Source organism: Schistocerca piceifrons, chromosome 1, assembly GCF_021461385.2.
Source record: "Schistocerca piceifrons isolate TAMUIC-IGC-003096 chromosome 1, iqSchPice1.1, whole genome shotgun sequence".
Taxonomy (NCBI): Eukaryota; Metazoa; Arthropoda; class Insecta; order Orthoptera; family Acrididae; genus Schistocerca; species Schistocerca piceifrons.
In genome coordinates, this window is record NC_060138.1 from 627,996,984 (window position 1) to 628,013,233 (window position 16,250).

General features: G+C 42.2%; 1 protein-coding gene across 1 annotated transcript in view; it reads right to left on the reverse strand.

Moving 5' to 3' along the window:
* The window catches only part of LOC124788204 (calpain-A-like), a 241,550-nt gene extending 229,547 nt beyond the window's left edge, over positions 1–12,003 (reverse strand). The window contains exon 1 of the mRNA XM_047255384.1: positions 11,665–12,003. Coding sequence (XP_047111340.1) covers positions 11,665–11,937 — 273 coding nt within the window. The 5' untranslated portion in view covers positions 11,938–12,003. The remainder of the gene's footprint in view (positions 1–11,664) is intronic.
* Positions 12,004–16,250: the final 4,247 nt, after the last annotated feature.

A 16,250-nucleotide genomic window follows, 5' to 3' on the forward strand; every position in this document is an offset into this window, starting at 1 on the left:
AGGTTTTGTTAATTGAATTGCAAAGTGTTTAGTGCAGCAGCTGTTATAGTGTAAATGAACTTCTCCTCAGTCATTTACCTAACGGGTGTGTGTGTGTGAGTTCTTAAGGGACCAAACTGCAGAGGTCATCGGTCCCTAGACTTACATACTACTTAAACTAACCTATGCTAAGGACAACACACACACCCATGCCCGAGGGAGGACTCGAACCTCCGGCGAGAGGGGCCGCGCAGTCACTGACATGGCGCCTCTGACCGCGTGGCCACACCGCGCGGCTACCTAAATGGGGCCTATCCTATCACCATTACTGATTCCGAGAATACCACCAATGAAAAAATTGGAAAATACTGAAAATGATGAACTTATTTAATTTTCGTAACTAAGATAAAGTGGCGTTTACAAAACTGAGAACTATTCAAAACTGCCATTTACCAGAGGCGAACTTTTGTTGCTTTATAGAACAACTAGTTACGGAATATTGACTAATAGTAAAAGAGTAAAAGCATAATTTAAATGAATATTGACAAAATATTACTTCAGAATAATAAAAAAAGATGACTCTGAGCACTATGGGACTCAACTGCTGTGGTCATAAGTCCCCTAGAACTTAGAACTACTTAAACCTAACTAATCTAAGGACATCATACACATCCATGCCCGAGGCAGGATTCGAACCTGCGACCGTAGCGGTCGTGCGGTTCCAGACTGTAGCGCCTTTAACTGCTCGGCCACTTCGGCCGGCTCAGAATAATAATCTCATATTTTGTGTGCACTGCAAACTTTACTCACAATGCAAATTATGTAACAGTGTTATGTAAAATTACTTATTCTTCGCTAAATGAAACATTACGAACTTTCCTGAAATAGCTTACTATAATAGAAAACAAGTTCTTATGATCATATGCATTTCTAAAACCAGTAACAGAATTACAGCGAGTAACGCAGAGCTATTCAATAAGCGAATTGTTTTGGAAACAATTAACTTGCTTGTAGTCAGTGCAAATTATTCTACTGGTTTTCTGATTAACTTTGATTCATGGTATTAACTGCGTTTTTACATCTGAGCCCGAGTCAGTGCCTTTGGTTCCGTCCGATTAAAATTCAATGATTAATTCGTAATTCACTTGCTCACATAGTGAGCTGGTGACTGCTCTTAAGTAATTTGCAACCTAAAGTTATAATATATTCAGTTAATTTATTTCAAATTCCACAAACTTTTTCTTATTTTTCCTCTTTCGCCAAAATTTCTTTCCATCATTATCGTGAAAAAGTAGTCGCGCGATAACGATTCGGTTATAATTGTATCTGCACTTATCCGCATTTTCATTATTTTTCGGAATAGCTGCCTCTCCCAAACAACAGGGAATATTAGGTGCATGTGTCTTTTAAAAATCCTAGTTAATCGGAATTGTTGGTCCATTGTAACGCGTCTTCGCGTATACTTTTTCGTTTTTGAAACTAACTTAAAATTCGCTTCCACGCAGAAATGAAGTAGAACGTATTTCGTAGTAAACGAAAAAAAAATGATTGACACCTAACTTGGTAGGACTATTTCTGCAACTTCACCGTACTTTTGTGAGCGTAGCAAGGAACGGGCACCGCGGGACCTTGAAAGCATACGCCTCGTACGTGCTTTATTTAATCGGACGGCAAACAATGCCGCTTGCTTCTATTTGCGAAATGAGGTTGGCGCAACGTTAACAGAGCTCGCTCACGCTTTATTGGGACTGTTGAGACTCCCCACCTCCACGGACACAGGCACACACACACACACACACACACACATACACACACACACATTTCTCTCATTACGCAATGTACTACCCATCACCTAAAACTCCATGCAAACTACAAAAATTTGTTTTAGATCCATCATATGTTACTCTGTTTATGGTTGGTTTATCTGAAGTATGTTTGATGCCCTGTCACTGGGGAAGTTTAAGGCTTACTTAGAAAATCCTTGAAGGAGACATTTGTGTAATCGTAACTACAATCCGTTCACCATAAGAATAAACCTGTTGTACACATTGCACTATGTGTTCTTCCGCGTTTGCTGGAACCTCATTGGATTTCCGTTTCACGTGGGGCTGCAGCCAAGCTGTCTCGAGTATTGTCAAGTACGATAATAAGGGTACGTTTTGTGCTGTGCGTTACGCGCACATCGACTTAGCCTGAAGTGACGTGGCCAGCTACAGTTCACACGTAAAAAAAGACGAGCAGAGGTGCAATACAGCTTCGAATGTCATTTAATTTTTAAGCACAATGAAATAATACACTGCAAATGTCCCACAATACGCTCCTTAGACGACTAGACGTAAACCGCAACACTTTTATCGTTTTTAGCTAACGTACTATTGTAATTAAAAACAAGAATGAAAAAAATTCCTGACTTAACCACAAGGTAATTTTTCTGCGTAAGCTGTGTGTAATGTAAGAGAGTATTGAAGGATTTCACCGTATAGTTACATATTGAAGCCACTGAAAGTGTTAGTTACAGTCAGTCGTCTCGTAATCTCTTAGCTCCTTCCTTATCCGAATCCGAGACACACATTTCAGTTCTGGAAGTGTCACCTGCTACGTTGATAACGAGCCTGTCAACAACAGCATCCACGAAGCCAACCAGGCGCAGCATTTTCTCTTCTTTTATGACGAACCGTTCTATAACCCGCCAGCGTTCGGCAGTGACGTGTGAAAAAGCTGCGTGCATAGTTCCAGTGCGTCTGGCAGCTGAAGTCTTGTTGCTTCTCAGGCCCAGTTCCGCAGCTTGGCTCCAGATCAGTTCTGTTGGCTTCATATTGTACTGGTACAGTAGCAAATGTAAAAATGCAGCATTTATGATGTGCTCGATGCTGTGAAAATGATTGGCTTTCATGTTTCTACGATACTTATCTACCTCTGTGGTATGAAACGAGGGACGTAATCCAAATAAAGACGAATTGGTTTTTCATTTTTGCCTGAAAAAATTAAATTGTTATGCTTTCGTAATGTAAGCAACTGTGAACAGTCTTTCGTAAAACATCGATAATTAAGAATTTATATTTGAAATGAATTTTGCGTCCAGTATGTAATTAGAAACAAGAAGACGTGCATTATTCATAAAAATGATGATGAGTTTTATAATTACGAGATGTAAGTATTTTAAATTGCATGAGAAAAAAATGATACTGAAAAGATTTGAACACACAATTTATGTTCCATTATGCTATGGACTCCGCTACATGTTCAATTAGGAAATATTCATCAAACAAACAAGTACTATATAGAACGCTGGGAAAACTTCAAAGCCGATTATCTCCGTAAATTTATGAAAAACATTAAGAACAGCCTATTTCTCGGCACTTTTTAACCGTATTCCACGCGAGAGTTTCACTTCGGGACAGAAAGCAGCCTCAGCCATTTTCACACTGCGCATTAACAGCGCGACAATCAGGGCACAACGCTGCAGAGGCTGTGACTGTACACGATTTTTGAAATAAAAACTACGTAGCTAAAGCGTGATTAAGAAAAACGTTGGTGGCTATTAATACATTTGAATTCATTTCATTTAACGTAACTTAGTAATAAGAAATCTAATACATAAGTAGGACCTACTTCCAAGAGCGTAACAACATCACAAGATGTGCTACGACTTCTGACAAATCATCGGTTTGTGTTTGTTTACATCAGGTTTAGTCTTATGATGAACGGATTATAGTTGCCTACTAAATGATTTTTTTATCCTCCTTTCACAGAAATGCCCTCGTCTTTGATATAAAGCGGTACGGACTCGTAACCTTGTAGAAATGAGAAATAATTTAAAACATTCATCGGACAGCGCCTATTTCCCTCTCTCTTTCAGTGATATGGACGTTCACGACAATAGTTCACCGCCAGTACAGAATAGAACCACCGCAGCTGAATGTTCTCCTAGGTGTAGAGAGCAAGAAGTTCATACCTAACCTTACGTCTAATAAATGACTACACAACGTAAATTACTTGTATATATGTAAATTTAATTTATGTTAACTTTTAGAGCGTAGAAATTTAGTACGTGAGTTTCGCTGTTTGGGCAGCTTAGTAGCTGACGATGGCCGAAGTAGAGGGGAGGTAAATGCAGACTGCCAATAGCAAGAAAAACAGTTCTGAAGAAGAAGAATTTATTAACACTGAGTACAAATTTTAAATTTTTGGAAGTCGTTTCTGAAGGTATTTGTCTAGAATGTAGTCTCGTTCTACGGAAGTGAAACCTGAACGATAAACGGGTCAGGCAACAAGAGAACAGAAGCTTTTGAAACTCGTATTAGTAATACACACTACACACTGTTGTACTTGTGGAAGGCCGACGCCGGCCAGTGTGACCGAGCGGTTCTAGGCGCTACAGTCTGGAGCCGCGCGACCGCTGCGGTCGCAGGTTCGAATCCTGCCTCGGGCATGGATGTGTGTGATGTCTTTAGGCTAGTTAGGTTTAAGTAGTTCTAAGTTCTAGGGGACTGATGACCTTAGAAGTTAAGTCCCATAGTACTCAGAGCCATTTGAACCATTTTTTGAAGGCCGACGGCAGTCATGCTACAGCTAATGGTCGAGTTAGACAATGTTTAGTGGACTGCAGCGTAACTTTCATCCGTTTTCCAAAAATGAAACACGGTATACGACGAATATGGTCCCAAGTTCATATCGCGGAACTTGGACTTGCGCCCACCTCTGAGGTACTGTTTAATATACAGGGTGATTCAAAAAGAATACCACAACTTCAGGAATTTAAAACTCTGCAACGACAAAAGGCAGAGCTAAGCACTATCTGTCGGCGAATTAAGGGAGCTATAAAGTTTCATTTAGTTGTACATTTGTTCGCTTGAGGCGCTGTTGACTAGGTATCAGCGTCAGTTGATGCTAAGATGGCGACCGCTCAACAGAAAGCTTTTTGTGTTATTGAGTCAACCTTCGCAATGTCTGTATATGGGGCACTGAGAATCCGCGGGAAACAACTCAGTATGAACGTGACTCACCTAAGGTGAACGTTTTCTGTGCCATTTCAGCCAATAAAGTTTTTGGTCCCTATTTCTTCGAAGGTGCTACTGTAACTGGACTACAGTATCTGGAGATGTTAGAGAATTGGCTGTTCCCTCAGCTCGAACAAGAAGCACAACAATTCATATTTCAGCAAGATGGAGCGCCACCACATTAGCACTTACCTGTCGGTAACTACCTGAACATCAACTACCCGAGGCGATGGATCGGCCACCAGGCAGCCCGTGACAGAGCACTTCATCACTGGCCTCCAAGAAGTCCTGATCTTACCCCTGCGATTTTTTCTTATGGGGGTATGTTAAGGATATGGTGTTTCGGCCACCTCTCCCAGCCACCATTGATGATTTGAAACGAGAAATAACAGCAGCTATTCAAACTGTTACGCCTGATATGCTACAGAGAGTGTGGAACGAGTTGGAGTATCGGGTTGATATTGCTCGAGTGTCTGGAGGGGGCCATATTGAACATCTCTGAACTTGTTTTTGAGTGAAAAAAAAACCTTTTTAAATACTCTTTGTAATGATGTATAACAGAAGGTTATATTATGTTTCTCTCATTAAATACACATTTTTAAAGTTGTGGTATTCTTTTTGAATCACCCTGTACTTTACAATTTTGAACAATGTGCCTTACAAAGACTCTGAGTTACATATCTGCATTAGACAGGTTCGCGAACGACGCTTATCCTTTGCTTATAAGTACCTTAAAAATTTTGCATGTATTAAGAAAGTTCGTGCTATTGCGTGCCAAAGAAGATGGAATATGAATTGGAGAAATGAACACTTTTTTTTGTTGTTGTTAAAAGATGAGTAAATGCTGGCAAGGTAGCTCAACATGTTTTTTTCTGTGAAAAGGTTCGTCGTTGGAAAATGCAAAGCTAGAAAATGGTTCCGTCGTTTGAAATAAGGGTATAAAGACATCGATTCCTCAGGTTCAGGCAGAGCGTCCACCTTCTGGGAATAACCTAAATCATAATAATCAAATAATAATCAACCAGAAAATTACTACATGCGACGAAATGCTACCAGTAAAGCATAGCTCAATATACGTGTATAATGGAAAAAGTTGCAAGTTCGGTGGGACGGGCACCGCAAGCTTTGATCCAAAATCAACAGGCGAACACGTATCATCACTGAGTTTGTGAGTGGCATCGGCCGATTCGTCCAACTTGTCGTCTGTGATGGAAACTGATACCTTCACCTCAGTTTCAGAGAGGAAGGAACGACAAAGTCCTAACAAAAAAGCAAATCTCTGCACAAAAATTACGGTCGTCTACAGGCGCTGACATTACGCGAACGGCGGGGTAAAGAAGGTACTACGTGTAATAAAAAGTTTCTAAAGAATAAATGCTGACATTTACTGACAACAACTTGTCGCCTTTCTGGCACACCTGAAGAGAAACGGCCAAAAGGGCTGACTTAAGAGCTGCCACAGCTAAATAATGCAAGCCGCTCATCGACAAAGAGTTTATTTGTGGAACATTCGGCAGCGCCATTGTCCAGCGGATGAGTGCTCCAGCCACCGATGTTTTCCATCCTCTATATGGTAATCTCCGAGGTAACTCTTCCAATAACAAGCATGCTTTTCACACGTAGCCCGCAGAGCCGAGTGGTAATTCGCTGGACTCAAATTCAGAAGGACGGCACATGAGACTTAGGCTCTCCATGGTTTCCACAAATCGAGTAAGGCAAACGATGGATGGTCGTTTCATCCTTCCATAATTCGAGGTCGTGACTACACTGCTTCATTTTCTGCCACCAACGTGGTTATGAAATAGATCAGCATTTATATAAGCGTATACAGGATGTTTCAGGTAAAGCGTTTTTCTGTATAACTTATAAGGTAATAAGTGAAAGGAATATTTATGTAGATAGTTAGACGTAAAATAAAATATTCTTCTTCTGTGGAACTATGAACATAACTTATTTACTTGTTTTCGAGAGAGTTACAGGAACGAGTTATAAATAGAACATTCTTATTCTGTCGTGTAGCCGATGTATGTTTACTAACAGTGTACAAATCAATTTAAATTAAATTTATGTCAGTTTTAGTTAGGGAGCTACAAACGTTCCAAGTTTTAGGAGTGGACGCCGCACGTAATTGGCTGTGTTCAAATGAATGTTCTTGTGGCACAATGTTCATTTAAGTAGGTACATCATGTCGATCGTCAAAGGAGGATTTCCATAAATGTGTGATGTGGAATTCTTGGAGATGAAATCATTGATCCACAATACTTCAGAGTTAATCTGACAGGTGACATGTATCCAGCTTTTACCGTCGATAGTTGTGTGCTCTGAAAATGCCGGTATAGACACTAGAGCCCATATGCAGATGAGGGCAGCATGATGGTCACTCAGCTCTTCTGTGCGAGCTGTTGTGTAACAGCTGAACAACGGATTTCCTGGAAGATGGTTGGGACGCCGTGGTCCTCGGAAAGAGCCTGATTTAACACCAGTAAATCATCTGAGGAATTGTCCGAGCGCCACCGAACTCGCGACGACTTCAAGGAACGCATGTAGGAAGATTGTCGCTCTGTGACACCAGTAACTTTAGAAGCCACACAGAACTGTGCATTCAGGAAAATGAGCTCTCGTTTGAACAACTCATTTAAATGAAAATATTGCTACCAGAACATCCAACTCCTGGTGCATAGAAATATGGTACGGGTGCAATCGATGTTGATGTAGCATTCTCAACACCGGCGTTTTTGAGATTCCCGATTCTCGCGCAATTTGTCTGCTACTGATGTGCGTATTAGCCGCGACAGCAGCTAATACACCTACTTGGGCATCAACATTTGTTGCAGTTCGTGGTTGACGTTTCCATGTCGCTGAACACTTCCTGTTTCCTTAAATAACGTAACTTTCCGGCGAACGGTCCGGACACTTGGATGATGTCGTCCAGGATACCGAGCAGCATACATAGCACACGCCCGTTGAGCATTTTAATAACAATAACGATACATCAACACGATATGGACCTTTTCCGCAATTGGTAAACGGTCCATTTTAACACGGGTAATCTATCACGAAGGAAATACCGTCCGCACTGGCGAAATGTTACGTGATACCACGTACTTACACGTCTGTGACTATTACAGCGCCATCTATCACAAAGCGAAAAAAGTGGTCCAACTAAAACATTCATATTTCTTTGTGTACTACACGAATGTGTAATAAAAATGGGGGTTCCTATTTTAAAAAACACAGTTGATATCCGTTTTACCTATGGCAGCGCCATCTAGTGGGCCAGCCATTGCGCCATCTGGTACCTTTCAAGCTAGAAGAGTTTCGTTCTTTGTAGTTTTTTCGTTTGATGCTTATTTCGTGAGATATTTGGACCGGTCACTATCAATGGACCACCCTGTATATAGCATGCTTCATCCACCCCTAAAACTTTGATCATTTCTAACTCCCTAATTAAAACTGATAGAAAATTAATTTAAAATGATTTGTACAAGGCTTAAATATTAGGGGGAACGGAAAGTAATGTTTTTGTATTAAGTTCATACATAAATTGATAACAAGTTTTTATTTTTAATCAATGCTTTAATCACCCTCAGTATCAACAGACTTTTGCCATCTAGTGTGCAAATTATCTGTGCCGGAACGATAAAAGCAATTGTTTTTTGAATAAAATATCTGGAAATTGCATTTTGGACATCATCCACATATTCACATTTTTTCCACTTCAAAAATGTTGTAGCGGTTGGAATGAAAGGAAATCCGATGACGTAAATCGGGCGATTATGGTGAGTGAGGCAATACCTCCCACCTCAATTCATTAATATTTTCCAGGGTTCGTCTTTCGCAGTGCGGCCTTGCATTATCAGGTTACAGATGACACCTTTTCCGTTGACAAGAGCTGGGCACTTTTCAATTAAAGCTTGATGTACTCGACCCTAATGTTCACAGTAAAGATTTGCATTCACTCTTTGTCCATGTTTGAGCAATTCAAAATGAATAACTCCGCAAATATTCCGCAAACACACAAAAGCGCCTTTCTAGATTGCAAATCAGACTTAGCTGTACTTCGTGGCGATTCATACGGAGAGATCCACTGCCGTTTGCGTTTTGGGTTATCATAGAGGCCCCATTTTTCATCTCCAGTGATCAAGCGATCAAAAAACGGTTCTGTATTTTGCCACTGAGGCTGTAAGTTGAACGTAGTGGATCGGTTAGCTTTGTTTGTCTTTACCAACCTGCTGCAAATGTTCTTGGTAAGTCGACCAAGGTTGGTTAAGAGTGTTTGACAGTTCCTCGATTGTCTGACATGGATTTGGTCCCAGTTCCATCCTTAACATGTCGTTGTCTAAAGTTGTTGGTCTTCCCAATCGATACGAAGCGGAAAGACCGAAATTACCGGATTGCAACTTAGAAAACCACTTTCGGGATTTATGAGCGTCTAATGCACTTGGATAAACATCGCAAATGTTTTTGGTAGCAAGTGTTGCACTACCACCCTTGTGAAACTCAAAAAGCATACAGTGCCTGATATGTAGCTCTACCACTGTTTGACTGGCCATTTCACCATAAGCCAAAAAAATTAAAATTTACTTACTTACGAGTAAATAAATCACTCCAACCTTAAAATGTCTTTGGCACGACTTTGAAGTACACAGTGAGCTGATAAATGGCAAACTAATGTCGACGTGCGCAGAAAAGATATCACTTTCCGGTCCCCCTGGTACATCAGCTTCATCTACATCTACATCTACAAGGATACTCTGCAAACAACATTTAAGTGCCTGGCAGAGGGTTTATCGAACCACCTTCATAACTATTCTCTATTATTCCATTCCCGTACAGCGTGCGGAAAAAACGCACACCTATATCTTTCGGTGCGAGTTCTGATTTATTCCATTTTATTATGATAATCGTTTCTCCCTATGTAGGTCAGCGTCAACAACATACAGTATTTTCGCATTCAGACGAGAAAGTTGGTGATCGAAATGTCACGAGAAGATTTCGCCGTAACGAAAAACGCCTTTTTTTTTTTAGGGATGCCCACACCAAATCCTGTATCATTTGAGTGACACTCTCCCCTATTTCGTGATAATACAAAACGTACTGCTCTTCTTTGAACTTTCTCGGCGTACTGCTTCAATCCTGTCTGAAAAAATAATATGCTACACTGAAGAGGCAAAGAAACTGATATACCTGCTTTAATATCGTGTAGTGTCCCCGCGAGCCCGCAGAAGTGATGCAACACGACCTGACATGGAGTCGACTAATGTCTGAAGTAATGCTGGAGGGAATTGACACCATGAATCCTGCAGGGCTGTCCATAAATCCGTAAGAGTACGAGTGGGTGGAGATGTCTTCCCAACAGCACGTTGCAAGGCATGCCAAATATGCTTAATAATGTTTGTGTCTGGGGAGTTTGGTGGCCCTCGGAAGTGTTTAAACTCAGAAGAGTGTTCCTGGAGCCACTCTCTAGCAATTCTGGATGTGTGGAGTGTCGCACTGTCCTGCTGGAATTCCCCAAGTCCGTTGGAATGCACAATGGACATGAATGGATGCAGGTGATCGGACAGCATGCTTATGTACGTGTCACCTGTCAGAGTCGTATCTCGACGTATCAGGGGTCTCATATCACCCCAACTGCATACCCCCCACACCATTACAGTGCCTCCACCATCTTGGACAATGCCTTGCTGATATGCAGGCCCCATGGACTCACGAGGTTGTTTCCATACCCGCACACGTCTATCCACTCGATGCAATTTTAAACGATACTCGTCCGATCAGGCAACATGTTTCCAGTCATCAACAGTCCAGTGTCGCTGTTGACGGGTCCAGGTGAGGCGTAAAGCTTTTGTGTCATGCAGTCGTCAAGGGAACACGATTGGGCCTTCGGCTCCAAAAACCCATACCGATGTGTTTCGTGAGTGGTTCGACGCTGACACTTGCTGATGGCCAAACATTAAAATTCGCAGCAATTTGCAGAAGGGTTGCATTTCTGTCACGTTGAACGATTCTCTTCAGTCGTCGTTAGTCCCGTTCTTGCAGGATCTTTTTCCGTCCGCAGCGATGTAGGAGATTTGATGTTTTACAGGATTCCTGATATTCACGGTACACTCGCGAAATGGTCGTACGGAAAAATCCCCACTGCACTGCTACCTCAGAGATGCTGTGTCGCATCGTTCGTGCGCCGTCTATAACACCACGTTCAAACTCACTTAAATGTTGATGACCTGCGATTGTAACAGCAGTAACCGATCTAACAACTGAGACAGCACTTGTCATATATGCGTAGCCGACCGCAGCGCCGTATTCTGCCCTCTTACGTATCTCTGTATTTCAATACGCATGCCTATACCAGTTTCATAGGCGCTTCGGTGTATTTAAGAAAATTATAACTCGTTGATGTACTTCTTCTAAAAGTAATTACACAAACTATGTTCATAACGCCACAGAAGGAGTAACGTTTCTTACGTTTACATATCTAAATAAATATTCCTGTAACCCTGTATATAATAAACAGTAACGGATCTATAACACTTCCTTGATGTACTCCCGAAATTGCTGTTACATCAGCGGGGGCTTTCGTCCCATTTAGAAAGTGTTGAGTCCAATGGGCTAGAAACAATGCCCTGAGTCGTGACCGCCAGAAATTGCGTTTGCAAGCGGTAGTGGCGGCCACCCGTACACGTACCTTGTAGATGCGGTCCTGCGGCAGGTGAAGAGAGTGCTGGTACTGCAGGCGCGAGAGGCGGCTCTCCTTAGCCGGAGGCGCGGGCTGCACGGTGAGCACACTGCGTGCTGTCCTAGGGGACCCTCCGTACGAAAGCAGCGGCCGCTGTTCCTCTCGCAGACTGTGTCCGTTCTGCAGGCTCCATTCCCGCACTTCGGTCCTGACCTGGCGGAAATTCGCCGTCTGCCCCGACCGCACACTCAAGTTGATGCTGGTGACGTAGCGTTCATCCATGGTGCTTAAGAGTCGCCGGTGAATAGGTGTGGAGCGCAAGCAATCGCGTCCACGTATGAGGAGCGAGTGGCGCGCGGCATGACATGCGGCACACCGCGATGGTTTATCTAATCTGCGACGAGCGGCGGCGAGGAAGTTCCGCCGGCTGCGCGCTATTTTGTTCCACAACCGGGATCGCGGTTGTAAACATGATGCTTTTCGCGATGTGTCACCCACACGTGGAGTGGTCTCAGCGGTTGTCTCGTTCAGTCACAAAGAAAGGTTATTTAGTTATTTGGCAAATAATACTCTTGATTGAAATTTCTCGCGCTGAGAAATAGGGGCCAAATCGCATAAATACTAATTTATTTTCGATATCTGGTTTCTACAGGCTTTGCTGTCATCTTCTCGTCTTAAAAAATTATTGTTACAAGCCGGCTGCTGTGGCCCAACGGCTCTAGGCGCTACAGTCTGGAACCGCGCTCCTACTACGGTCGCAGGTTCGAATCCTGCCCCGGGCATGGATGTGTGTGATGTCCTTAGGTTAGTTAGGTTTAAGTAGTTGTAAGTCTAGGGGACTGATGACCTCAGATGTTAAGTCCCATAGTGCTTAGAACCATTTGAACCATTTTATTGTTGCAAAACGTGTTCATTGTGAGTTGGAACCTCATGCCAAGTTGTCATATTATTGGATAAAATGTAAATGTTTGCATAATGTCCTACATTTTATCCATTGATATGAGACTTGAAGTTTCAACTCAAAATGAACACGATTTGTAACAAAAATTTTTGAAGACTGGAAGATGACAGCAAGACCTGTCGAAGTTGTCGAAAATAAATGAATATTTGTGCGATCGTGGTTGTAGAACGTTTTTTACCAAATAAGACACTAGAGTGCAAAATTTAAGGACGAAAGTAACTTTCATATGATGCGTCACTGCCAAGTTACATAGCTCGGACCGGCCGGTGTGGCCGAGCGGTTCTAGGCGCTTAAGTCTGGAACCGCGTGACCGCTACGGTCGCAGGTTCGAATCCTGCCTCGGGCATGGATGTGTGTGATGTCCTTAGGTTAGTTAGGTTTAAGTAGTTCTAAGTTCTAGGGGACTGATGACCTCAGATGTTAAGTCCCATAGTGCTCAGAGCCATTTTGAACATAGCTCGGTGAAACTTGGACTGTGCATATAAAGAACTGCTACAGTATAGTACAGAACGTAACTGAAGAAATACGCAGTGAGATGAACAGAAGTTACACTTTTATTCAAAGACAGTTATTACATTGAAGTCATTGAGATTTATGATGGTCCCCTGGACATTACAAATGCGGGGCATAGTCTCTACAACGTGGTCCTATGCTGGCGACAAGGTTGGTAAGGAATTCTTATGGTTGAACGTTCCATTCCTCAACCGACAATTGTCGTTGGTACACGTGATAGTGCTGCAATACATCTCTTTAACACATTCCACACGTACTCGAAGGGATTTAAATCTGGAGAACGGAAAAGACCAGTAATTCAGAACTGTGGATAGATGTCACCTCATGCTGTAACAAAGCTACTTCGTATTTAAAAATGTTTTTAAAAACCTGTCACTGGTTCGTGGCCTTCCCACTGTAACTATGTCACTCATTCTGGAGGAGACACGTCATACGATGATGTCACGGTCAGGGGACAGATCGGCAGGTAAGAATTCTTTTATCTGCTGATAGGGTACTGCCCGCATCTCGTGGTCGTGGGGTAGCGTTCTCGCCTCCCACGCCCGGGTTCCCGGGTTCGATTCCCGGCGGGGTCAGGGATTTTCTCTGCCTCGTGATGGCTGGGTGTTGTGTGCTGTCCTTAGGTTAGTTAGGTTTAACTAGATCTAAGTTCTAGGGGACTGATGACCATAGATGTTAAGTCCCATAGTGCTCAGAGCCATTTGAACCATTTTGATAGGGAACTGGTATCAGATAGGACGTCTAATTCATTGTAATTAAAGTCGCCTTCATTGTCGGGTTCTTTATCGTACACGCTACACAGTGACAAATCTATTAGTAAATAAATCACGTACGGAGATTCTTGGTCTTAGGTCAATGTGAGTGAGTCGGTTGGAAGAGGTGGAGAGGGGCGATGGGGAGATTTCTCGTTAAGGCTACGTACGTCATCATGATTCTGATCACGAAGAAACCATTATTGGTAAGACGGGCAATGAAGAAAAATAGCGTTGTTGAGCTGTATCGACTTCTTTCTCTTTTTAATTTAATGTCTGTAGGGGGATATAAGTAACAGTTCTTCGTCTGACAGCTTGATCGAACTTTGGACCAACACATCATTCGTGAGCGTTCCTGATCAGTAGGCCATATAGACATTTTTATTGATGTCATTGTATCAGGAGTGATACGGCTTCAAAGATTTTTGCAACAAGATCTTGTCTATAAAATTCTCGAAGCGTTCAAACCGCTTTACGTTTGAGTAGGAACTCTTGCTTTCCATGATCTTCGCCATGTTTATCGCCAGGAGATGATTCACTGCCAGGCTCTGTGTATGTCTGTTATACAGTGGCGATCTGGCTTACTGTAGGTGAGGTGACAAATCCTTGAACTCATTGTTGATTTCCTGCATTTGAACATGCAAATCACGCTGTCCTGGTGACGATTTACCACCTATAGCAAGCCATACCGCTGTGTCATAAAATGCGCACACCGGTTCCAGCAGTGTCGCATCTTTCATCCCACTGCTATCGTACTCCAAGGATGTGTCCTATCTACTCTTCTTTGTATCACATACAACGAAGACATTTACAAAGACCCATCGCTTACCTATTTCCTCCAATATTATCACGGCGACACTTATCTAAATACTCATCACACTCTCCAACTCCCCTACTATAAGAGTGCCACTGGAAGTCGCAGCAGCTTGTAAGTATATCAGCTAGCACCGACACTGCATCCTAAATTACCATTGCCCACGCACAGCACTAACTGTGACACAGGACTTGCCTACTCGCGTTATGCATGCGCACTCGATACTTACCTCTTACCGTGTCTCTCGCCCACGGGCAGTGGACACGTCGTGCCGTGACCATAGTACACATTCCTCCAACTTCGTCTTCATCTCCTTTTCGAGTGGTATTTACTCCAGGTAAACACACAGAAAGTCCAAGACACTATTTTTTGCCATATCACTCGACGATAGGTCGTACCGATATCCATCACTCCTGCAACAACAACCCATTCCTCTTACGTACACAAAAAACTACTTAGGACTAACCTTTGATAGAAAACTAACCTGGAATCCATACCTTACCATCATCGAACACCAAACTCGACCGAATAAATTACTAACTGATCGTATTGTAGGCTACAACCTTCTACCAACATATTTACCTAAAAATCTCTTAGCTGTCTCATCCTAACTTATGCCAGAGTTGTCTGAATCTCCGCCTGTCCCAAATTTTGCAAATACGATACATTCCTCGCGACACATGAACTCCGCTTCGCCTTCTGCAACGGTATGCTTTCCTCAACTTGCATTCTACGCCAATTCATCCAGTTGTCAAATCACCTTCTCTCTAGAGAGCTATCTGCGTTCCCTACTACACCAGTTCACCAATATCTCTCTTTCCACGCTCCTAGCCTTATTCCCTCTCGCTGAAAATTCTTCAAACTCCCACTCCCCAAACAGACGTATGTCCTTCATACCCGCCGTAATCACCAACGAACCCTCTTAAGATTATCACAAAACGTTCTGCCATTTCCTGCCATTTTCTCTCTCCCATTTTCCAATCACAATGACTTTCAGTGTCATTTATAGTTCCTTCAGAGGCTCACGGTAGAACTGATTCTTTCATCTCCATCGAAAACATGGTTGATTCATTTACAGTATTATCATCACAATCATATAGCACTGTCAATAGTCTCATCTCTGTAAATCGTTAACCACTGAACAAACAAGCTGTCGGTGAGGTTTTAAAAATATCATCAAACGATCTTTTTAAAAAGTTGTAAAATTTTTTTCCATGTATAGTTTTAAAGGCAGAATCGTGACCTTCTCTGTCTTTTAAATTTTAGTATTGAACATTATAAACATTTTTTGCTTGTGAAAAACGTAACCAGCCACCAAAACTTTTAAAAAGTTTTATTGTAATAGGAAAAGGTAGTCATCCAAAGACGGACACAACAGTCCGGATCCGGTAAGAGCATAAAAATAAAGCTCTTGAAATGTGTTTGTGACTGGTTGTTTGTACATGTACTGGTTGTTTGTACATGTACTGAATTTTAGAAACATTTATAATGTTTTTTAACTGTATTGTTAACGATTGTTTCACTCGTTTCAAACTCCAAACAAAAATTAATTTAG